The sequence below is a fragment of the Sander vitreus genome, chromosome 7 (assembly GCF_031162955.1).
Source record: "Sander vitreus isolate 19-12246 chromosome 7, sanVit1, whole genome shotgun sequence".
In the NCBI taxonomy this organism is placed as follows: Eukaryota; Metazoa; Chordata; class Actinopteri; order Perciformes; family Percidae; genus Sander; species Sander vitreus.
Window position 1 is genome coordinate 16,523,545 of NC_135861.1, and position 26,022 is coordinate 16,549,566.

A 26,022-nucleotide genomic window follows, 5' to 3' on the forward strand; every position below is an offset into this window, starting at 1 on the left:
CCTACACTTTAGGCTTTTTCTGGGGAGAGAAATGGAGAGAGTCATGGAACATGGAGTGGAAAGAGAGCCAAATGAGATAAGAATGTGCAATGTGAGGATATCTGGCCTGGGCCTCTCTCTCTCTCTCTCTCTCTCTCTCTCTCTCTCTCTCTCTCTCTCTCTTTCTGGGCTCGTTCCCATTTCTCCCTCCCTTTCTCTTTTTATCTGTCTATCCGTCGTCCTTTCGCACTCTCTCAATCATTCACTCCTCCAGATGGTGTGTTTTGTACAGTCCTGTCACTAAGCTAAATGTCTCGGGCCTCCTCCCCATTTCTTTCATTCTCTGTTTACCCTGTTTCTTTGCAGTTGCCGAGTAACATGCACCGTGCAGAAATTGTAATTTTTTTGGGGGGTATGAGAATACTCATTCCACAGGCCAGAGTCTTGAGCCATTTGTGTTTTAGATGAGACTATATGGCTCTGGGTGCAAGATAGCTTAATGGAAATTTGGTGATTGGCCAAATTAAGGTGTTTGGTGTTTTTTGCCCCCAAAGTCACCTTCCAGGCAGCGCGGCAATGGTTATGTTTAGGGTTAAGGTTAGGGTTAGCTGCCTGGAAGGCGACGTTGGAGGCAAAAAACACCATCAAGCCCAAATTAAATGTAGGGATGAGCCAATTTAGTCGTCTGTTGGGCTCTCCAAACCAACAGACTTGCATCAGACTTGGAGGACTCTCTGGAACATTCCCTCAGTGCCTTATGAATTCAAAACACACAGCATCATATCCATTTTGTTCCTCAGGCCAGGAATTTTGTTTCTCTTCATTCCTTTTGCCTACCCATACAGTTCCACATCATCTTATACATTTTGCCTGCTTTGGCTGTAGACATAGTGCCAGACAATTGTCTGTGGTGGAAATCCACACCAGCCATTGACTCCACACTAATGCTAAGGTCAATTAACAATGATCGCTAGATAAATGCTGCTTCAAACATAGACCAATAATTGAAATGGAGCCCTTTTAAATGGGTACATGCAGAGCCTTGTGTGTCTGGGGCAGAGTTTAAGTGGGCTTAGGCACTGTCACGTTGGAGAGCTCTTAAAGCGAGCAAGTTAAATTTATACGAGGTGCTTGACACCATGTAGATGATGGACGTCCCAGCTGAAACAATTAACACAGGGACAGCATGAAACTACAACCTGGTCAGGATCAGAAGCCTGAGCTTGGGTAGGATGGAACCGGTGTCTCAGCTAGCAACACGCCGTCAACACTGTTGACCACTGTTTGCTGAACATAAAGACAAACATACAAACATACAAACACTGGACTAACACTGTAAACACTCGAGCCTGTTGACTTCTAGAGCACACAACTGTAGAAGTGGTAACTGAGTATGAATGATAGCTTACAGATTCCTCTCTTTCTCTGTCATTTTCTCTGTCAGATGGATCCGGTGCAGAAGGCCGTGATCAACCACACGTTTGGAGTTCCACTGATCAAGACAAAGCGGCCAGTCATCTCCTGTAACGTCTGCCAGATTCGCTTCAACTCAGAGGTAAAAAAACATAAAATAAACCCAACACATATACAATATTTCTCTCCCTCCATCTCTCGCGATGTCTCCATTTACCTCATGTGGCATTAAATGTGCTGTATCTTGTTGTTTATTCACATACACCTTTCACCTCATAAACTTTTTCTTTAGGAATGTGTTGAGGGCTTTCTATCCTGTTTGCTCCCCCAAGAGCGTGTATTTACACAGTGGATGTGGTACATTTGTGGAATTTCATTTGTTTCAAGACGGTGTGGAGCTAGTAGAAGCAATAATCACTGCAGCACAAAGCCGAGAGAGCTGCTGCAGAAGCCGAGAAGGAGAATTAGGATTTTTGCCTGCATTTTCAAAGAGATTTTCTCTTGCCCATCAACGTTAACATAGCTTGATTTAAGATATTCAACATGTGTGAAGTTAATTTCACACAAGCACGCCATCAAGTAAGAATCTCTTTAAAATGAACTGCAGCAAGTTTTTTTTTCATGCTTTTGTATAATTCTATCAATTAATTTTAACAGCAGTTTTATCTTTTTGTCCATATGGTGTAATTTATTTCTAAACTCATAATGGGAGTTTAATGGCACGTTATACCCATGGGCAACCTGCATATATGACTGATGAGAAATTAAAGAAAACAAAAATCATATGGAAGTGTTTTATTTTTAGTTATGCAAACCCATTTTCATTCTTTTCTTCTTGCTGTGGACGAATCAGACAGACACATGACAACATCAGTGCCAAATGTCATGTGCGCAGAGTATAATTTGGCTGTGATGCTCTGTATTCAGTGGTGCAGACTTCAGGGCCAGGGCGTACATCCATCCATAATACACAACATTAAGGAGTGGACCGGCGCTATATATAGTCCTCAGGTCTACAATCATGGTTTCCATGTGGTCAGGGAGCTGCAGGGCTGTAATCTTGAGCCTACTCTTTGCAGAGTTCTCTGCTGTATATCTTCATAGGCGCAGGAAGCAGTTAGACAAAGATGTTTATATGATGAAATACTTTGAGCCCTACAGCTAGCGGTCAAATAGAGGCTTCTTTAGTAAAGACATGTCCTGATGGATAAAGGTAAGATATACAGTGAATCTGAATAATTTAAATATTTAACTGAATTGTTAAACTATGGTTTTAATGACAGCAAAAAAAGAAAGAAGAAGAAGAAGAGAAGGAATTTGTCCATACTGTATTTTTGCCTCACATCCAGCCTAAAATAATAACCAAAACAAGCAAATTACTTTATGTTGAGCAATTCTGACTGGAAAACATGTGCAAAGTAGGGTAATAAATACTGTGTATTGCAGTAGGCTGCACTTTACCTCTTAAAGAATTATTTCTGATATTTGTCATTTTTTGGCGTGAACCTAAGAGTGATATCTGGCCAGGTCTGCCCCCATCCTGGACAGATCCCTCCGCCTTACAGTACCGTTAATACTATGAATACATTTTATTTTCCGTTTCTTTAACCAGGTAAAAATCTCTTAAGATTGAAATCTTAATTTCAAAAGAGGCCGGGCCAAGAGGGCTGCAAAAAACATTGTTACAACAATAAACAGACTAATATAACTGTCACAAGCTACAAAAGCATTTAGAAAATATTTGGTGAACATGCCATAAAAGAGTTTAGACCAGTTACTGTAAGATGCATACAGGTATGATTTTCGATCTCTAAAATAAAGATCTAAAATAAAGAAAGAAGAATAAATGTGAAAGCATAGATTTAGGTTACATGAGCATTTGGCCTCCCCACTATAGCTCATGTCATGTTTATTTGTACACATGTGTGAGAGGTAACAATAGGTGACTCCTACAGCAGCCTTGGTCTATCTTCTGGCTTCCGACACGTACAAATGTAAATCCTCAGGATTATGATATGCAGGACTGCAACACCTCTCTGCTGTCATTGTCATTTTCGCTTCCAGTATACACAAGCAAAAAGGCACACACTGCAGTATATCAGCAATGTCAAACTTGCAGCAGGCTGTGTGTAATTGGTGCTGTCCTGCACTCGGCTGGCAAAAAACTGTCCTTTATATTCCCATAGAATGACTCCCCACCCACCCTGTTCTCTTTTGCATACGGTCAAGTCAGGATGAGTATTTAATGGGTGAAAAAATACAGCAGGAAACACTGAAGAATCCTGTGCTGCATTCCATGCCTCATTTTTCCAGTTCGGGGCTCTGTATTGACTTAGAAAGATTATTTTGCCCTTGATGTTGACATTTCTCTGTTTTTATCTGGCATCTGGGAGTTGATTGGGTTGATTAGGTCAAAAAAAGCGATTGGGGCTTACCATGTAATGTCATGATCAATGTATTTGTCTTCAAAGGATCTAGTTCTGCCTTCCTGCTCGCACCCCATGCTCCCCTTATTTCACGCATCATTTTGCCATCATTCATGCATCCTGGTTTGATCTTTCTCTCTGTGCCTCTTTCTTTCTCTGCCTGTCTCTCCCCCCCCCCCCTCTATCTGTCTCCGTCTCCCATGCTGCATTATTTACAGTGTGGAAATGCTTAAAATTGCCTGCCACTACTTATTATAAGATGCATTCGTCAAGGGCATGGATTAATGTCTAGCTCTGACAGCCCCAGTGCATCTTGGGAAAGTGGGAGAGAGGAGACTTGGAGGGGAAGGAGATGAGATGAGGAAAGGATCGGGTAAGGGTTTGCGCCCCACTGTCCCTTGGTCGTGTAATGGTGTGAGGTGTTAAATAGTATGCACAATAACCTTGGTGGCGTGCTGCATTAGTGACATCATAGGCTCTGTCGTGCTGCATTGACCAGCGTCACTGCTGCAGCAAGACTATAGGCTGATATACAAGCCTTATTCTCTTCCTCTCTACTTTCCCCCAGCCCTCTCACTCTGTTTTTTGCTTGTTTATTGTCCCAGTCTATATGTTATTTTCTCTCACTTTGAACTTCCTCTCTTTTTTTCCTCTAACTCTTTCCCTCTTTGTCTCATCTGGAGCTGCAGCTGTAGCCATACTGTAACATCACAGCTTTCCCTTCAGAATGATAGTCATGCTGGAAAGCACTTGCTCAGTTTGAACCCTCTGCATAATTAATCACAGACTGATGTCGTGAAGCTTTTCCTCTCTTTTGTCTCTTTTACATCATTCCCATTCTCAGTCCAGCTATTTACATCATGTCTTGTAGTTCTGTATCCATATCTCCTTCATCTTCCCTTGACTATCTTTACCTTCTCTTCATACAGGACTTTACACTGATACTCAGCTGCTTGGCAATTGATCCCCTTGGCTTGGTTAGAGAGGTTAAGAGAGCCTACTCTGTGGCGGCCTGCCATGCACCACCTATATCCTTCTATCTCCTCTCATTCCTTCTTTTATCTGTGATCAGATCCCACTTTGCACCCACAGCTCTCTCCACCTTGATCTACATGCTTTGCTAAAGCAGCTTCTTAAGACCCCTTTGACACAATATAGTTACAGAGGGTCTGCTATATCTAGAGCCCAGTTTGTCATCATGATTTACAAGAAACATGATCTTCTAAATCACTACAGCCACTGCCTCAGTTTAGTGTGCCAGCACACATCATGGATGCCATCAGGCACACATATACAGCAAACATACACAACTGGCCTACAAACATGCCCCCTGCCAGTTTATCCCTACTCCTGAGCCTGTGGTCACTGTGTGATGTCCCAAGCCTTTCAGCACCTATGGCAGCTGTCAGACGCTCTTTAAGACCATCTCTCTCCCTGGCAACTAACTGTAATTCAGCCACTTAATAATCATCTTCATCATTGGTCCATCGATACAAATATTATTTGGCCAGTACAGCACATGACATAACATCTGCTCAGACAACCTACTTGTGGAGACAGCAGGGAGCTATTTGACTCAAGTGCCACACTGATTTGATATGTCTCTATCAGTAAGGAGCCTTTTTGTGCTTTTAATTGTGGGACACTTAAACCATGATAGAGGGGAGCTAAAGAACGGGTGAACAGATGGCAAATAGTGTTACATGAATACCCCCTGCCCACCTATGTTTGTGTGTCTGTGTCTATGTGTGTGTGTTTATGTTTCAAAGTTACCATACTGTGAAGCTAGACCGCTGGCAACAGCTCAGTATAACCCTGCATCTCATCTGCTATGTTGTCCCAGACTCACATAGCTCTGTGCAGACACACAAACATATACAGACTAGAGACAGACTCCCCCGATGTCCTGGTAGTCTCCTAACAAATGACTCGCCTCTGTTGTTTACTCTCTGAACAAACATATTGGCTAGTAGCTAGCCTTTCATCGGGAGATTAGCCACACTAGCTTCTGTAATACATCTCTGTGCCATTTTTTTCTTTATTGGAATGCAGGATGATCTTCAGTCCCTGAAAATCTCCACACTCTGCATCCCCATTTTATATTTCTATGAGATATTACAGACAGGGTCTTAGCTGGCATGTACTATGTATAAGTCTGGGATTTCACAAGAGCCTGACCCTGTTCAGTGAGCAGCTGAAGGCGATCACAGAATTTATGTTGTAGGAGCCGACGTATGCTGGCCTCCCACTGATAATGTGTACTGTAATAATGTGCGTGTTGTAGAAGGAAGGGGAATGTCAGGGCGGGACTTAGGAGCCCTCCAGGCAGATAGTGTGGCATCTCACTGACCCCGACTTCAACTCCCCTTGGCATGTCTGTCAGCATGGCTGTAGAAATAAAAGCTGGATCCAAGTACTGTCATATTGTATGTAGAGGTTTAGACTGCAGAGGATGTATGTCAAAACTTTGAGCTGAGCAGTTATGCCCAATGTAGACAAACGGATCATCCGGAAACAGATGTTTTGTTAGATTCAATGTACTGCAGGATAATCTATTGCTAATTTGAAAACGTATAAGACAATAAGATGACTAAGTAACAAGGGGGGCAGGTCTATGTCTTGAATGTCTCCATCACTGCATCAATGCATCTTTTTGTTCCCAAGCTTGTAATCCATAACCTGCCTGCTGTTTGTGGCTCCAGTCCCCAGAGTATATTAAATAACATGTGATTATAATGAGTGTGCGGTGCTATGGTGTGGTGTCACATTGAGTCTAATCCAACCTGCAATGTTTTATTCACTTGTTGGTGTTAATTTACAACATACACTTTTTTTTGCTTCATGTTCTCCTATAGAGCCAGGCAGAAGCCCATTACAAAGGAAACCGGCATGCCAGGAGAATCAAGGGCATCGAGACCTCTAAGAGTCGCCCTCAGGAGGGGGATAAGCATCATACTGTGCCCCCCACCTCCTCCCCATCTCCGCCCGGAGTCCCTGGCACTGCCCCAGACAGAGAGCCCAGCATAGCGGGTGAGACAGCAGAAAATATTATCAGGACGAGAAACAGAAAAAGTGCATGTGCGAATTATGAGATAATCATTTCAACCCATGCAGGATGTTTAGAGGCTTATCATACAGCTGGAAAATGAAATGGAAAATATGCAAGAATAACAAAGGCATTTAATCACAGTGGCTTTGCAGTGTTTTGTTTTTCTTGTGAGTATCTCAGCTCTCTGTGTGGTCTGATGTGGTTGCAGCAGAGCTTATGGTCAACAACACAGTCACACAAACCTCATGAACTATTTGCACTTTGACAGTCGTGTCTCATATTCTTTCTTTCTAAAACTGTTAGGTGCCAGGACCTTAGACTAGACTTTGACCTTAGACAGTTTGATTATATTATATTATATAAGATTATATGGTTAGAGTGAATTTGAATTCAGAATACTGAGAAAGTTACTTTAAAAGTGGGACATAGATGAATCAATAAGTTCCTTTCTGTAGCCCTGGACACATTAAATTACATTAAGAAATGACTTCAAAGCAGTGGGTCCAAGTCAGTCTGAATGCAGCTACTAATGAAAACAGCTGATGATCAGATGACTGAAGTAAAGTAGGTTTATAGAAAAATTCATCTTAAAACAGAAGTCTGACCCCATTTTCCAATAGATTAAGAAGCCCAAATTTAACCAAATATATAATATTCAACAGTGGTGGAAAGTAACTGAGTACATTTACTCAAGAACTGCATACAATTTTGAGATACTTGTACTTTACTTGTGTATTTCCATTTTATGCTTCTACTCCACTACATCTCAGAGGGAAATATTGCACTTTTTACCACCACTACATTTATTTGACAGCATTATTTAATTTGCAGGTTTAGATTATTAATACAAAATAGAAATCAACTAATACATTATTATATATTATATTATATATGTTAAATACATAGCAATATATACAGTAATTGAAATTATCTTCACCTTTACCAGCTGCCTAATTAAAGTGATGTACACATTAATGCCTCAATAATTAGGATCTAATAATATAATACAGTTTTCTGAAATGGGCCATTCTGCGTAATGATTACTTTTACTTCTGGTACTTCAAGTATATTTTGGTGCCGATACTTCATTTATTTCACTGAAGTAAGATTTTGAATGCATACATTTCCTTGTAACAGTCCAACAACAACAGTGTTGTTTTGAGTGTACGTATGCGTCAATGCTTTGTTCAGCTCAGCTCTGTCAAACTGGGATGGTGTCTATCTATTTAGACAGAGAGCAGAAACATGGCGGTTTCTTGGCATCTTTTCAAAGAACACCACTGTAGTGTGCATATATTTGTGTATGTTGCACACTCCTGAGTGAGTTATTGAGAGATGAAACATCATCTGCCACAGAGTCAAAATAGACCATGTTGCCTGAGCTCTGGGTGGTGGCAATGAGAAAAATAAAGATGACTCCATTGTGAAAGAGTTTGACCAGAATCTAAGCCAGCATCTGAAAGGACAGAGCCAGCCGATGATCTGACTTTAATGAAGAGTAATTCGATACTACGTCCGCTACCCAGCCGATGATCTGACTTTAATGAAGAGTAATTCGCTACTACGTCCGCTACTACGTCCGTTACTACGTCCGCTACTACGTCCGCTACTACGTCCGCTACTACGTCCGCTACTCGTCAGCTACTCGTCCGCTACTCGTCCGCTACTCGTCAGCTACTCGTCAGCTACTCGTCCGCTACTCGCCCACTCTCTGTGTTATAGTTTTAAAAGGTGTATTTACAAAATGTCGTGTTGTGGGAAACAAGAAAACGTATCTTCAATCAAACTCACTAGGAATCTGTCTTCCAAAATGTTTGTCTCCGTTGGTGTGGCCAGTAGCGTCCGTCTGTCCGTCCGCTTGAGGCTCTCCGCCTCTCCGCCTTTCCGCCTCTGCTTCTGGAATTAATTCGTCAATCCATCTCCACACACCTGTAATGGCTGGGTTAAATCAGATCAAAAACAACACACCCCCCTCATGTGCCGTGTCAGCTAACCACGCCCACTTCTTTAAAGAAACTTGGCTGATTTCATAACACCACTCTGTCCTTGAATCAAACATGAGGCTGAATAGACCAGCCATGTTTTGGTGACATTTACAAAGGTTTCTGTAGCTGACTGTTTACCAGACATTTCCACCTTATTGACGGGAGGGCAGAGCAAACATTAATGAATTAATGAAAAGATGAAACACAAGTACAATAAAGGCCAAAATGCAACAACACACCAGAGCAAAGACATTAGCATTTCACTGTCTTTGACTCTTCATAAAAATAACACGTAAGATATTCTTCTAGCTGATCCCAGAGTAGTAAGAGGGCCAGTCCTTTCCACTCTCCTTTCCTCATGGGGGATATGAGATCAGCTCCAGGCCTGTCGCCATTAGTGAGACTTCATGGGGTGAACTCCAAAAGCATGAGGAGCCAAAACAAGCCTGCCATGACCGAGATGTGAAAGTAGCAACATGTGAAAGAATGCCTTTTTCCATCCAAGCCTCTTTCTCGTGACCCTGGAACCCTGTCTCTTCCTGGTCGGCCTGTACACTTGCTTGTTTGTGAGTGAATGACTGTGTGTGTGTAGTATGCATGTCCTCAGTGTGATCCTGTCCCATTGCTTCATGGTAGGTGGAAAGATCTCAGGCAGCTGTGCATGGCCTTAACTGGGAAAGCAGCGTCTGGAGGACGGACACTGGTGTGGTCTGTGGACACTAACACGGGTCACTCTAAGGCAGATACTCTGAAACTGACAAACACACACAGGCTGTAATGCATTCACACACGTACACAAACAATGTGGTCAGGCACATGCAAGCACAAAGATGGAAGGACGAGGAGATTTCCCACAGTGCAAATCTCTTACAAAACAGAGCAGCATTTGTTGTTGACATTGAGTGATTTTTCCTGTGAATGGTTCATTTGTTGATCTGGGATTTTACGCAATATGACAGTCTTCTTAGACATTCAGATATGATACAGTCAAAGTACAGTCTAGCATTGGTATGATGACCTTCTCTTTTATACTGCATCCTTAACATATCAAATGCAGTCAGCAGTGATGGCCGTAATCAGGACACATTGAGACCTTGCTGAAGGATAAAACAGTTGAAAGGTCAGTTATTGCAGTGCTGTTACCTTACGGCTCTCAGAACAGGTCACAAGTTTTATAGCCCTCAAAAGGTTTGCGTACAGAGATGCCCCGCAAAGAGGAGGCCATTGGCTTTGGGGGATTTGGCCTGGTAAAGTGAGGGTTTGTCTGAGTGATTGAGAGACAGCTGTCTACTTGGAGAGAAACTCTTCTCTTCTCTTCCCTCCCTCCTTCCCCTCCTCTTTATCCCTCGGCTGTCTGACACTCCCACTTTTTTGAAGGACACTGTTAAATCCACCCTGATATTATGGCTCTCTATAAGTCCACACAAAAACTCTCACAGGCGCACACACACCCAAGGTCAATTAAACAGATGACTTTCATGTGAGGGCTAGGGTTTCATGGCTATGAGGTGACTATAGTATTGAGTTACAAAGAGCTGAAAGGCTTTTCATGCTCTGTCTATATTTGTTGTTAGTCTTGAAGTTTTCTAGGGATTTTGTTATCTGAAGTGAGATATTTGACTAAATCAACCTGAAATAGTAATAATAAGTATCTAATACACACAGTGTGTGCCTCAGAGTTAGGCTGCAGGCCGACTGGAAAAAAGGCACCCAACTGCATTATGAATGAAGCTCGGCTCTCGTAGGGCAAGCATTGGGTTTCTTAGCTCGTTAAACATTAAGAATGGGCATCATACCCACACAGTCAATACACCAGTCCTCTGTTAAACCTCCTGTTTTTTTTTTGCTGGAACAGTATCTCACAATACTTAAGACTCACAATAATGCAACCCTCTGTAATCTGTTAACCTTGGTTTAAATTGCACCCCTTTCATTCAACATTTGAAATAAATAAAGCATATCCAGCACTGCACTATGTTCCACCTACACCTAGGATTGTTTATGGCAATAACTCTGTTGTTCTGCTTTCAGCTTTACATTTTATTTAACAACAAAAAGCTTATTCATTGTCTGGTTCCCGACCCTATGGGATCACTTACATTCTCATTTGCTTACATAGGCACTCCTTAATACACTGCTTTCCACACTAATTCCACAATCAGATATGTTTTACATTTCCAAGAAGCTATCGCAGTCTAGACAAAATGTCACACTCAAGGAATAAGAATGAACTTTGACTCTTGCAGCAAACAACGGAAGTGGTTTTGGTCTGAATCTTAATGAGTCTGTATTAAATCTCACGGCTTTAGCAACAAAAACTCTCCCCATGGAATGCATACTATACATAGCTTTAATTTCCTGAGGTGGATTAAGGCAATGCACACCAGGCTATAGTGTAAAGCATCTGGACTGAGTTATCTCCCTCTGCTGACCTTTCCCATTGAATAATGCCTTCTTCTGTTTGGCTATGAGGCCAGCTAGCAGGGAAGAAGGTCAGTTAACTGCCTATCAGTGTTTAATTAAGCTTAAAGTATATCCCTAGCTTCAAATAACTCTGACAGTGGGATTCTCAGGGCAAGAAAAATCTAGCAATTTGTCTCTGCTATTCTGAGAGAATAGCAAATCTAAAATGGTTTCATGCTTTTCATTTTAGTCAGTAAATATGACAAAAACAAACACTTTGTTGCTCAGTGAGATACATCATTTTGGATTGCTGAGACAGACAGTGAATAACTGTGGTTATGGAGGCCCGAGGGGTTAGCCTCAAGCTGAATTTGTTGTAAGGGGGATGAGTGTAGGAGGCATTTACTGTGGTATGAGGTGAAACAGTGACTGGATGTGATGGTTTGGTAAGGCAAACCTCCAGGCCATCATGAATCATGAAATCTCTCATTACTATTTGGCCAACCCCCTCTATTCCTTCCCACTTGATTTTAACTCAAATCACATGTTATAGACGCTGTGGATTAGGGGTTTGTTTGTCGGCATTGTAATGAAACCATGTGTGTGTGTACGTGCCTGTGTGTGGGCAAAATTCAACAACAATACTAGAGAGAACTACTTTAGCGTCTCTATCTTTCTGCCTCCATGCACTTGTAGGTACAAACACTGCAATCAACCTAACCATCTCAGGCAGCGATATTAGGTAGCAAAGTAAGCATATTACAAGTCACAAACCTCTCCATTAGAGCATACCCCTCACACTGTACTTTGATCCAGACCTGGTTTATGGACTTCTTGATGCCATAAAGAGTCAGAGTAAGAATTTTTTTCTTTTTCAAAACATCTGTTTGACAAACGCTTTGTGCAGCCAGCAGCCTTGCAGCTGGAAACTTACCATATGGAAAGAAAGGGAATTTTGATCTTGGAAAGCAGTGGAATGGAAAGCACTCACAATGGCATCTTCATCAGAGATGATGCAATCGAGTAGCCACAGCAACTATACATTACACAAATGATCATATAGTCACATAAGACTCACAGGGTGAAACAAAAACGTAAATATATCACGACCCTTATGGACTCTGCCATGTGACAAAATGACAAAGCATGAGGTAATCCTTAAAAGGATATTGAGCTGTTAAAGTCAATATTTGTTTTCTTCCCAGAAATACTCCATGGTATTTAATACCATAATCTTGTGGGGCTTTTCCATTGCCTGCCCTCGTCGCTACATCCTGTGGAGTTTGGACGAGGGCCTGCTGGTCCCTGCTGATGGGGAGAGTTCTGAATACCCCACCCAAATTTAGAGGGTCTTTTTTCAGCCAACACCCATTGCTTAGTGAATACTGAAGGCATTGCGTATGGGAGTGATTGACCAGAAACATGCGTCTGGAAATGTATGTATAAACATGTTCTGTGACGGAAAAAGAAAAAGTCACCGTCATGCACTTTAAATATGCAACAATAAGAAATTAAGCTACAGAGAGCTAGCAGAAGGAAAGTAAGCAGAGAGTGAGAGCACAGCTTACTTCATATTTTCTTTGCCCTGGTGACAAAGCAAGTGCCATTTTGCTTTAAACCCAGCCAGAAAAAACAGGTGTGAGTCAAAGCATGCACAGGCTGTGGTATCTGTTTCCTATTTCTCCCTTCAAGAAACAGTTCAATAAGATGAGACCACATCAGTGAAAGATACAAGAAGAAGAAGGAAGAAGAAGTAGAAAACTTCAATAAGCCTAAAAATATGTGCTCTTGCCTTTATATGGGACATAGGTTTTCCTTCTCTGATCCACTTTCTTGTAACTGAAATTAAAAGGAACTCTTTTTAACCAATTATGGCCTATAGGCTGCAGTATAGGAAATAAAAAGCTCTTCAGTCTTCAAGCGCTTTATGTTGGTTTGTCTGATCTACGCAGCAGGCAGTGCTGTCCACATTCGACTGGGAGTGGTGAGCGATGTGGTTTAACATAGCAGAGAGTTTATGTCAGGGGTACTTTGGTTCACTGCTGAGTTTAAAGACAATGAAGCCAATAGTAAAACACTTTATTGTTTGAGTTATGTACTTTTTGGACCACAAAAAAGTTATTTGATCTTTCTCCATACGGCATTTATTCTATTTCTTTCTTTGTTTCTCTCTTTGTTTTTGCAGATGAAACACGGCCTCTGTCACAGTTAAATAGTCCCCTGCTGGTCCCGGGGCCACTGCTGGCCCCAGGGCCGCTGCTGGCCCCGGGGCCCCTTCTCCCTCTTACCACCCCGCCTACCCCACCCATAGACTCCCCCATCCCGTCAGTGTGCCCCCTTCTGCCCACCCACACTCCTCCCCTGATCCCCCCTTCCTCATCCTCCCCAGGCTGCGGCACTGGCAGCGCCAGCTCAGAGCAGCCCGGATCTGGACCCCCAGTTTCAGGAGCTGCCGGCACCACGGCCTCCAGCCCGGCCAATCCAGAGACAGAAGAGGACAAGGCCAAGAAGCTGCTATACTGCTCACTGTGCAAGGTGGCTGTCAATTCCTTGTCACAGCTGGAGGCCCACAACAAAGGTGGGTTCTGCGTTGATATTGCTCAGCTTCTGCAAATTCGCTGGTAAGCAAACCATGTGGGATTAACTTTGATGTTCTTGGATCTTCTGTTGATGAAATATGTGTTTCTGGAGGTGGAACCTTTCAGCTATGGTTGGATTCTTCTCTGTTTACTCAAGCCACACTGTTGTTGTTGTTGTTGTTGTTGTTGTTGATGTTGTTGTTGCTGGAAACAAAATGTCTCACTCATGTGTCAGAGGACTTTTGCCAAGCCTGTCATAATATTTAAAAACATTACTCTAAAAGTGTAAATAATGTGCATTGGTTGTAAATGTAATGCACTTCTAGATGATGAGAAGACATTAGTGCCCTCAGAGAAAACCAAAAACTGGTCAGTTTAAGAGACGAAATTAATTGAAAACCAACATTCTACAACTACTGCTTTGAAAATAATTTGAGATATTTACATTTTTGAAAATAAGATATTTTCTTCATAAACAATATTACATATTGTAACTGAAGATTAAGCAACATAGTTATGTACTAACACTTCCTATTAAATGATCAGTTAAATTACATTTATAAGTCAACATTTTATATATATATATATATATTATGACTATATATATATATAGTCATAATTTTATCATTCTACAATCCTTTCAAAGTAATACAGTAATTGCTGGTTGTCATGTGCACCAGGGATTATTGCAATTGCTGCTTTTAAAACAATTTCAGAACATGAATGATAGAACGATGATTGTTATTTCACCGTAATGAGTAATCATAGTTGTTACAACACCAAGTATCTAGAACAATGTAGCAGTTTTTAATAACTGTGTGGAGGTTGAATCATGCACATTAAATCAGTTGGTAATTTGAAATAACACAAATTGACATAATTACTTCTAACTTCATGGCTCCTTAAAGTTGCACAACGATACACAAACATACAGTCTATTACCTGACTGCCCTTACTGTACACAGTGCTACCATCTCTGTTAACTGCACCCCAGCAGAGGGTACTGAGAAGAGCACTGATCAGCAGATAAACAGATCAGTATCTGTTTGACACTGACAGGCTTCACCTACCAAGCCCTGACCTCTGTACTGGTGCTTCACCTGTGTGTGTGTGTGTGTGTGTGTGTGTGTGTGTGTGTGTGTGTGTGTGTGTGTGTGTGTGTGTGTGTGTGTGTGTGTGTGTGTGTGTGTGTGTGTGCCCACTCTCTCATGCAGCACTCTGCTGACACACTCCATTTTCTTCACACATACAAGACATGATTATTTAAAAAAAAACAACTCTCCCCCACTTAAGGATTCATGATTTGTCTTATCATTTGCAGAACGCAGCATAAAAACAGTTCCCCATAGCCTGAAGCCTTCCACTTGAAAAGGTTGCAGAGGAGGATGGTTAAGGCGGGTAACCACTGCATGAGGGAATAAGAGAAAAATATGTTATGTGGCTGAGCTTACCACAATACCAGCCTCAACGTTCTGCCAGACAGCTTTCACACATGACAACACTTTCTTAGGGCTCCAAATACCCCTGAGGTGCCCGCTTCTGCTTTAATCCTTTATGCCCTACTGACTTAGCTCTCCCTGTGACCATTTGTCTCTGTGAGGACAGTTTGTATCTGCTGACCTCCTCTCTTAATTATTTATACACTCTCCTACACAGAAGAAAATACTACAGAGACATAGACATTGAGGGACTGACCCCACATCATTGTAACTGTATCACATTTGCCTTGAGTAATGTTTGGCGAGCCAGCTCAGCCAGACATTAAAGCAGCCAACAAATACCTCTTACAGTTGGATACAGTATTACAGTAATCATTAAAAGTGCAATCACGGCCACCCTTATGGTTGGATTAACCTCTGGATGGCTTTTGGAATTTATGCTTTATCAGGCGCTGATTAATTGTTTATCCGTCTAACAACTACACAACAATAAATTTGTGTTACATCTGCCTACTAGCGCGATTACGACGTACATGCAAATGTAAGTATAAAAGGAGATCACACACATATTACAACTTCTAAACATGCCCCTGAGTCACAGCCTGCTGTCAGCTACTTGGCTCCAAAGTTCAACCGCTGAATGACAGAGTTGAAACAGTTGAAACTCTATGAGGGAAACAATCTGGAAATAATCACCCTCACTCATTCTCAAAATCAAAACTGTGCATGTTAGCGGGGTTCAAAAAATAAGAGCATATGTTATGCAGACACATGAGCAGCATGCGTGTCACGGAATGAACAGCAGTAAACATACAAAAAATAATGATGTGTATGTAATGTTATTTCAACAGTTTCCTGTTAACCCATTGCCTATTTCTTAGTTTTCAAATGTGACTTGTCTGCTTGTGTGTTGGTTTACACTATGAGTCAACCTTAGCACTGGGCCATCCATTGTCAGACCAAAATAGAACAAAGGCAAAAACAAACAACCCAAGAGCACATTTTCTGGCCACGAGCGAAATCCGTCATTCCAGCCCTTTCCTCTCCAATGGAACCCACAGCCTCTATGTTCCCCACCAGCCACCCTACCCTGACCATTTCTCTCTCTTCTGTAACCTTAACTCTGTTCAAAGGGATTTCAGACTGAGTGACTCAAAGGCAGAGCCAAAGACAGTGGGATGCTTTACTTTGTGAGCAGAGAGGCATAGGGGTCGATGGGGGGGCATGACTAAACGTTTTCAGCCAAGAACAAAATGTGTGATTATTTAATGAGTAAGTATTCTGGTACACTCTATGGTGTGCTGCTTTGCAGACCACTTGAAAGGGAAAGTAATGTGCAAAAGCACTTTTCTCTATGCCATCTCCTTTGCAAATTCAGCCCCCTGGAGTGGGATTTGTTCAAATTAAGAAAATACTGCATATAGAAATACTTCATGTAAATGTATGAAATATGAATCCCCACAGTTTAGAATCTCTTGTAAATTCCTTTTTTCAGCAGGTGGACATCTTTTATTGACAACATCTGACAGAATATAATTTTTGAATTGCTGAATATGTAAGAATATTTTTTTTATTCTGGCTGGAATCATGATTGTATTAATAGCAGAGCGTTGGGTGGACTCTGAGGAATCTGACCATTACGAGACATGAGTTCATATGTAACTTTTTACTACTTGGTATTGCCAAGAAACACATCTGTTGTGTTTTTGATGTAATTGTTTTGTGTCTAGTGTAACATGCCAATCTGTAATGAAACGAGGGCCCCTATTGCTCAGCAGTATGAATGATGTGTTATACAGCATAAACCTCATTCAGAATCCGATAGTATAATATATATATATATATATATATATATATATATATATATATATATATATATATATATATATATATATTAACTAGCTAGTGGTAGGCTAACGTTAGCTGCTGTTGAGTATAGTGTTAACTAGCGTCATGTGCAGCGGTGTTTGTGTTACCTGTATCGTCTGTTTTAGAGCATCAGAGAGAAGCGCAGACATATCAGTGGCACCAGATTTCGGTATTATTGATCCAGGCAGCACATTCTCGTCTCCCTCCTTCATTTTACAGTCCAATGGTGGCTAGAATGGCTCCGGGTCAAACGTCAATATGGAATGGATTTATCTGCATTATTTTTTTTAACGCGTTGTTATTTATTTTGACAACCCTAATATATATATCTTTTTACCCAGTATGACAAAAGGCAGAAATAAAATGCAGTGCAATTTCATCACATAAAAAGCAGTAAAAAGTACAGGTGTCATGATCAGCGCAGCAAATGTCTGACTGCAAATCCATCCTAAGACCAGACAAACCTGCTTCTCATAATAACACGGCCTTAAATTTTGGCATTTACAGTCAAAATGACTGATCTTGACAGTGAGGGTTCAGTGGTCCAGCGCTGTCATTGCATCATAATATAATTTACTACAGTGCACACTGTATGATTGTATCTCACCCACTCCACTGAATAAACACTATCAACCATTTATTGTAATATTCACATTGGAGAGGGCTTTGAGTTCATCATTCAGCTGCACAGCTGTCTGACTGCAGCCCTCTAGTGGTAACAACTTACCACTACAACTTTATACAGCGACATGCTCTGTGTGTTGTGCATATGTTACCAATTATTGGAGAATCAAGCCAGTGGTACATTTCTTTCTTTCTTCTCTCTTCTCTCTTTCCTTTCCTTTCATACCCTGATATTTGTCACTGTCACTGTTTCTCCGACTCACTGTTCTGAGTTAAAGAGAAACACTGTCAAGCGGCATGACTCATATGTTATAAATAGTGATGCACATCGGCACTGTATTATTTAATTCTATTCTATTAGCTTCTAAATATGTAATTTCATATTGGTTAATGGCATTGCTGACCTGTGTTTTTTCTTGTGTGTGTGTGTGTGTGTGTGTGTGTGTGTGTGTGTGTGTGTGTGTGTGTGTGTGTGTCTGCCTGCAGGTACCAAACACAAAACTATCTTAGAGGCACGGAGCGGGCTGGGCCCCATCAAGGCATATCCTCGCCTGGGCCCCAAGCCCATTGGAGAGCAGGGAGGGGGGCCGGTGGACCCCAACACTCAGGAAAGAACCTTCCACTGTGAGATCTGTAATGTGCGGGTCAACTCTGAACTGCAACTCAAACAGGTAGGAGGGAGAAATGCCTTTTTATCCAAAAATTGGATTTAATAGGTATCTGTAAAATACTTTGCATACAATATTACTGGCTCTTTTGGAAGTCTAAAGATTACCTTTTCATGCAACAAACATTTTGTGAGAACATTTGCAATTACCATAATTATTTAATAATGGAAGACATTCTCAGGTCAAAAACAGTCCAGAGTCTCCAGAGTCTAAGATACTGTATATATTCAGTATGTTATGTCCACTTTGATGGTTTAATATGGTAATCATTTTCACTTAGGGAAAGTGAGAATAATTTGTCTTCCTGTGTTCCTTCCTTTTCAGCATATATCAAGTCGAAGGCACCGGGACGGCATGGCGGGCAAGCCTAACCCCCTCCTCAGCCGACACAAGAAGCACAGGGGAGCTGATCTGACGGTAACCTTTCAACTTTCTCTGTTGAATTCTAACTTCTTCTGTGACACAGTCAGCAAACCTGAAATCCACAGGTTACATAGACACAGAGAACATGAGGTCTGCAAGGCCTTAGAGTAGTTAGAGCGTGTTTATTTGATCCCAACAAAAGCCTTCCTGTTTTTGGCTGTGACCTCTTCCTGAAAATATTACCTCAATTGGACTGAAACCTCTGCATTATGCTAGATGAAAAGAGTCTGGAGAGGAAAGTCTATATATGTTTCCCCTCCATGTGTTGACCTTCTGGAACTAATCATTTTATCCCTCTCTCTCTTGTCTTGTGTCTCTCTGTGCACCTCCTTCTGTTTGCAGTCTTCTTTGACCTTCTCCAAGGATCTCACCAAAGCTTTGGGTGCAGGGCTCTTGCCCAGCCCCTTGGCTGTTGCTGCAGCAATGGCTGCTGCAGCTTCCTCAAACCATCTGGCTCTCCGTGCAGCAGCTCCTGGGCACCACCCGCACCATCACCTATTACAAGGCCCGCCTCTTAGCCACGCCATCCTGAGACCTGCCCCCGGGCCTATCCGCACCACCCATGGTCAAATCCTCTTCTCCCCTTACTGACACATCACCCTCTGACTTTGGCCAGTCAGGAACAGCCACTCCAAAAGCACACTGTGAAGATACAAATATGATCAACAAACAGCAATTGATAGGGGGGAAATTCCAACCATTTAAATATTGAACTGAGAGAAAAGCAAGGGAAAGGAGCAGCGGAGAGGAGTCAAAGTATATGTCTTTCTTCCCTTTACCTGAAACTCTCCCTCCATTTCAAAGACTTTTGAATGATCTGCAGATGGAATGAGCAGAGGAGAGACTTTCATTATGCATTGAACTCCCTTGTACATCTCTCACCTCCCCTGGTCCCTCTCCCTTGCACTGTGGCCCTGCCATGGCCGCCTCGATAGCTACAGAAGAAACACATGCACACCGTACTAGAAAGATTAAACCACATGTAGTGTTACATAATTATTCTGGGCCAGGTTGGTTTTCTCCTGTCATCACGGCTCAACGTGTTCTTCTCATCCTATGCACCTCAAAAACCAAGACAATAATGTTATGTCAGTAGGGTAGCTGCTTCAATCAGTCTTTGCTGTATGCGCCACATGTATCTGTGGAAGCCTCCACGTACAGTACACGTCCCCTTCTGCGCTGAAGGCCAGGAACTCTTCAGTTTGTGACACTAGGTCTTCGCTATATACAACATGACTTGGGTTGACAGGGAGGTCGTAGCCATCTGAACATGTCTGATGGTGGTGGTGGTGGTGGGGGGGGGGTTAGGAGAGCAGAAAAGTAACTGTGGGGGATTGCACTCCCCTGTCATTTCCTGAGACGGTGAGGTGAGAGGAAGGCTGGCACAGGTCAGCGGATTGACCCCAGGCAGCATGCAGACACACACAGGCCAAAATGAATATGTGTTTTAAAATAGACTGCACCAACAAAAATTGCTACAGGGCACATCTGCCAACATCTGTATCAGTCAAAGAAGGGCCTCACTAAAGGGGAATGAGGATGGAAGAAACGGCAGAAGTCACACATTGGTACATACTGTACTACTATATTTGATACATGATCCCCATCTTTAGCTTGGATTGTTTTTTTGATGGCAATAATCTGTTCTTTTAGTTACAGTATTGAGCAATACTGAAGATAGCATAGTTCATATGTATTGTGAGGTGAGATTTCTTAAGCCATCAAAAAGAAAGCTGTCAACATCTTCACATCACCGTGGTCTTTATTCGCAGGCTGATTCACTGTGTAGATGGGGAGGTATGACTTAGGTGCGACCCTGTGTACTGATGTATTTATGTTGTTTCTGCATGCAGCCTGACAATAAGATCCTGCAGGGTCAGGCTTCTGCTTCATTGGGTTGAACTCTTCCATTGCTGCCCAATCCGCCTCCTCACCTCCCCCATCTCCAAAGGTTCATATGAGTCTATAGCATAGGGCACATCGACACTGGCAACCATAATGTTCAAAGGGAACAAATTAAAAAGAGGAAGATGAAAGCCAAATACATTCTTGGAGAAATTATCTTGAGCTGGAGTGACAACCAAGCCAGAACTCAGCGAGGCCACCCAGGGCATCAACCGATTCTTCCCGTCTTACAACTGAAAGCCATGAAACGCACCATGATTTTGACTTTTGCAAAGACTGGTGAGCACTTAGTTTTGTTTGGTTTGGACTGAAATAGTAAACACAATAAAAAATATTTTTGTAGATTGAAAATGTTAAAAACTGCATCCATGAAGGGATAAGAAGAAGGGTGGAATTGTTAGATGGTGGATTATATAAGGGTTGACTAAGAAAGACTGATATACAGTACAAGCAGACCTATTGACTCAGTGGGGAGCCACAAAAGCTAAGCTAAGCAGACCTTTCTTGCTCGACAGCTTAATCACCCTTTTCTGAACAAGATGTACACTGTGCCCTTTCATTGAGAAGCAATGAGCTCTAATGTCTTACCTTTGTCTGAATATTGCAATGCAATGAGCAATTTTTATCAGAGTGACTTGTTATCATTGTGACACGTTGTGACATGTTGTCTGGAGTCATGTGTAAACTGGGAGCACGCCAGCTGACAGACTTTTCTGTTCTTTCATGAGGAGTAAAAGCCCTCAAAGGGATTGAGAGAGGGACAGAGAGAGACAGGTGTAGCTGGGCTTAGGGACCGACCCTTCATATTAAAGGGCCTTTTTACTATGGTAATCTCTGTTTGGGGAACAGGGTACAATGCCTGGTATCAAGGTATTAAAGCTAGCATTGTTCAACAGGTTTATTTCTTTGTTGGATTTAGTTGAATTGTTTTGTTTTTTTGTGTGTGTGAGAAATGTATTAAAGTAAAAATCTTGAGGAACATTATCAATGCCATTACTTAAAGAAGAAGCTGGCTTGGTGTCAGCTTCCACCATTGTGCTCTTTTTTTGTTGCTGAAAGAAACCTTCTTTGCAGAGTTCATTTTGTGAGTGAGATACTATTCCAGGATCCGTGCTCTCCTTCCTGTTGGTGTGTGTGTATACATATGTATTCTAGTGTGTGTCGGGGCCTGCTCTCTCCCCACTTCCCACCAATCAGAGTCAGAGGCAACCTGGAGTTGAAGTGGCCTAACACAATAATGGAGACAACAACCTGCACTTGTTTGGTTTGGAAACATTTATCAATCATCCTGGATTCTAGCCTCTTGATCAATGACTCAACCAAATCAAAGTAGTGCAATCTTGTCCCTGGTAGGTCAGTCAAGTAGTAGCACCACAGATATGTTCATACTGTGGTAATTCCCACTAATCCATCCTCATTACACATATGGGAAATAGATGTTAGATTCTGGGCAGGTATTTCATGTTAGCTGTGTTTAGGTTAATAGCCTTAGCCTTATTCTGCCCTCAGCCTCTCTCAGAGCAGAGAGAGAGAGAGAGAGAGAGAGAGAGAGAGAGAGAGAGATGGAAAGGCTATGTTGTAATTTTGTCTTGCCAATAAAGTTATTTTTGAATTTCATTGTCAGAGGGGACAAAGAGTTTGTATGGCGAATTGTAGCAATACCTGACTCATTCTGACTACTCTTGTTTATTGCAATAAGAAAATTAAACAATAAATGTGTATGTGAGTGAAACATTATATGTAATTTAAATGAAAAATAAACTTTATGGTAAATACTAATGGTATCAAGAGAAACCATGGTGGGGAAAAAAGTAAATGTCAATAAATCATTAAATGAAACAAATGTCTTCAGAGTTTTTATGAATGAATCATTGTGTGGTCCAACACCTATCAAATGTCATATATCATTAAATGAAATACTGAAAAATATATCATACAGTATAATAATATTAAACTTTATTTATATAGCACTTTTCATACAGGGGCTGTTAGATCGAAGTGCTTTACAATAAAGTAAAGAAACAAGGGAATACAAAAAAAAATAGGCCAAATAAAAATAGTTTAAATACTGCAAGATAAAACCATGCTATAAAATGAACAGCAAACAAAAGAAGCAGCAAATAGCAAAACAGGAACATGTAAAAGATAATAAACAAAGAAAAAGGGACATTTAGTTTAGGGCCATGCTGAATAAATAAAAAAAATGTTTTATTGTCGTTTAAAAATGTTCACAAAGCTTGCATCTCTTTCAGCCTTGGGTAGGAAATTGCATAGTTTTGGTGCATAGTTTAAAAAAACTGAGCTTTTTTTAGTTATACACCGTATATCTAAAGAATGTACAGATCTACAGTCCTAGTACATACTTGAGGATTCACAGAATAGTCAATAGTTTATTTAACAGTTCTTTGATACAAAAACTAAACATAGGCATCTTAAAAAGAGGACTTCATGGCAGAACAGTTTTACCTAATGTGTTCTTAATAAAGTTTATACTGGGTGTATTTGGTATCTATGGAAACTTTGAGATCTTTACTACAATTTAAAACACTTGAAAATTGAGCATTTGTTCCATTTAAGTATAGGACCGTGCAACATGCTTTTGCAATGGGTCCAGCAGAAACATGAGCTAAATGCTGTAACTTTAAAAGAGACTCAGCTGCAATCAGACATTGACAAATCTCCTTTGTGAGCAGCATATGCTGCTAACAGGAGCAGTGGCTGACTGGTGCTGCATTGTACTGTCTGATAAAGAGCAGCATTGTACTGTCTAAAGAGCGTTGCTGATTTCCCGTAATAGATGGCCCTCATTTCGTTCCCCTGGGATTTTTTTTCAAGCATTCCCAAACAGTGTGACAGCTTGCCAGCAGTTCTCTGTATCTTGTAACATTACACAACTCAGCCACTAGATGGTCCTACTGTCATGACTGAGAAGCAGGTCCACTTGAAACAATGCAGTATAGCTGCTCATTCTGTATAGTATAAGCATTATTCACACATGAAGCTTGTGTAACGCTGCATTGCTTTGGATGTAACAATGGAGAAAACTGATGTTCAAGGTCATTCAGTAGGCCTACTGATGTGAACAGTATGCATAAGAACCTATTGCTCTGAAGGTAGGCTACACCTGTTCAACTGCATGTTAATGAAAACATCTAATCTGCCAACCACATGCCAGCAACTCTATGCATGTTTAACGTGGCATGGTTGTTGGTGCCAGATGGGCTGGTTTGAGTATTTCAGAAACTGCTGATCTACTGGTAGTTTTACGCACAACCTTCTCTAGGGTTCACAGAGAACGGTCCAAAAAAGAGAAAATATCTAGTGAGCGGTAGCATCCTGGGCGAAAATGCCGCGTTGAGGTCAGACGAGAATGGCCAGACTGGTTCGAGCTGATAGAAAGGCAACAGTAACTCAAATGACCACCTGTTACAACCGAGTTATGCAGAAGAGCATCTCTGAATGTACAACACATCGAACCTTGAAGCAGATGGGCTACAGCAGCAGAAGACCACAGCAGGTGCCTCTTCTGTCAGCTAGAACAGGAAACTGAGGCTACAATTGGCACGGGCTCTCCAAAATTAGACAATGGAAGATTGGAAAAACGTTGCCTGGTCTGATGAGTCTTGATTTCTGCTGCGACAATCAGAGGGTAGGGTCAGAATTTGACGTAAACAACAAGAAAGTATGGATTCATTCTGCCTTGTTTCAACAGTGCAGGCAGCTGGTGGTGTAATGGTGTGGTGGGTATTTTCTTGGCACACTTTGGGGCCCTTAGTACCAATTGAGCATTTTTTAAACACTACAGACTAGCTGAGTATTGTTGCTGACCATGGCCATGCTTTATTACCACAGCATACCTACATCTTCTATTGGCTACTTCCAGAAGGATAACGCACCATGTCATAAATCTGAAATCATCTCAAACTGTTTTTTTGAACATGACATTAACTGTTGGCTCAAATTGCCTCCACAATCACCAGATCTCAACTTTGCAGCCAGCAAATCTGCAGCAACTCCGTGATGCTATCACATCAATATGGATCAAAATTTCTTGGGAATGTTTCCAGCACCTTATTGAATCTATGCCAACAAAGAATTTAGGCAGTTCTGAAGGCAAAATGGGGTCCAACCCGGTACTTGCAAGGTTTGCTGTATCTCATAAAGTGGCCAATGGGTGTATACAGTATATTATACAGAGCTGCCCTTTGAGCTCTATGAGCATGAATAAATGAACAAGTCATAGCCATATGGCAGAGAAAAGGCCATGAGCAGATTGTTGCTATTTATACTTTCTTTAGTGCCATGCTTGTCGAAGACATTATAAAACTAAATGACCTGTAGGATTCTGCAGCACCTTAAAAGAAAAGAATAAAGAATCGAACATCACTGCTCAGAGATGGATCTTCAGATGGTGTTTCATTATCTAAAGTGCTTTACAGTCTCAGGAATTTGAGATATGTACAGTATTCAAAAAGGCCAGTCTTTTATGTACATATAGTTGCTGGGAAAATTGTGAACATAACCATGTTGTTAAACCTAATTTTTATTTATGTAGTGGGAGAATGGCATTGTATTATTATTAAATATTACTATTTCGTACTTTGTTAATAGGCTACATGTTAAGATAAGCCTTAAACATTTCTTTTCATAATCAAGAAAACAATGCTAACCACGATGATGGTTAGTATCGAATTCAGTCCCTATCCCCATACACATGTAACATGGCATGTAAAGCATAACTGATTGTCAACGTGATTGAGTAGTTGTTGATTTAACCTAAAGGGGCTCTGTGAAGTTGTTTTTTTAAACATTTTAAACAGTTATGTAAAACATGAAACATTTGCAAAATCTAGTATTGTTTACATCCATGTTTATTAGTGTTACGTCCCTAATTTGTCTAGGGGTGGAGGACGCAAACTATTTAAAATAATAAACCCTGGAGGTCTAGACAAACAGTAAATAAGGTAATTTATTGGACAAACTCAACACAAAACAACTGAAAGCAATCTCCAAAAGGAAGACGATTACTGGCTCTTTGCCACTGGCTTGATTCAGGTTTCCACAGCTTCTCACGGCAGCACTTCTCTGCTCACACTCTGCTGGCTTCCACTGAAGCTTCACCCTCTTTGACACTCTCTGGCTTCCACTGAAGCAACACCCTCACTCTGGCTTGGCACAACCATTTAACACCTTCCCTGATTAGCTGATGAGCTGCAGCTGCAGGAGTGACATCACCAGCACACACCTGAGGAGAATCACA

The 26,022-nt window shown here is 41.4% G+C and overlaps 1 protein-coding gene across 1 annotated transcript in view; it reads left to right on the forward strand.

Annotated features, from left to right (window-relative positions):
• Window positions 1-20,153, forward strand: part of znf385a (zinc finger protein 385A) — a 55,523-nt gene extending 35,370 nt beyond the window's left edge. Inside the window, exons 3-8 of the mRNA XM_078254978.1 lie at window positions 1,424-1,534; window positions 6,674-6,848; window positions 13,441-13,833; window positions 18,253-18,437; window positions 18,759-18,851; window positions 19,200-20,153. Of these exons, the coding sequence (XP_078111104.1) occupies window positions 1,424-1,534; window positions 6,674-6,848; window positions 13,441-13,833; window positions 18,253-18,437; window positions 18,759-18,851; window positions 19,200-19,448 (1,206 nt within the window). The 3' untranslated portion in view covers window positions 19,449-20,153. The remainder of the gene's footprint in view (window positions 1-1,423; window positions 1,535-6,673; window positions 6,849-13,440; window positions 13,834-18,252; window positions 18,438-18,758; window positions 18,852-19,199) is intronic.
• Window positions 20,154-26,022: the final 5,869 nt, after the last annotated feature.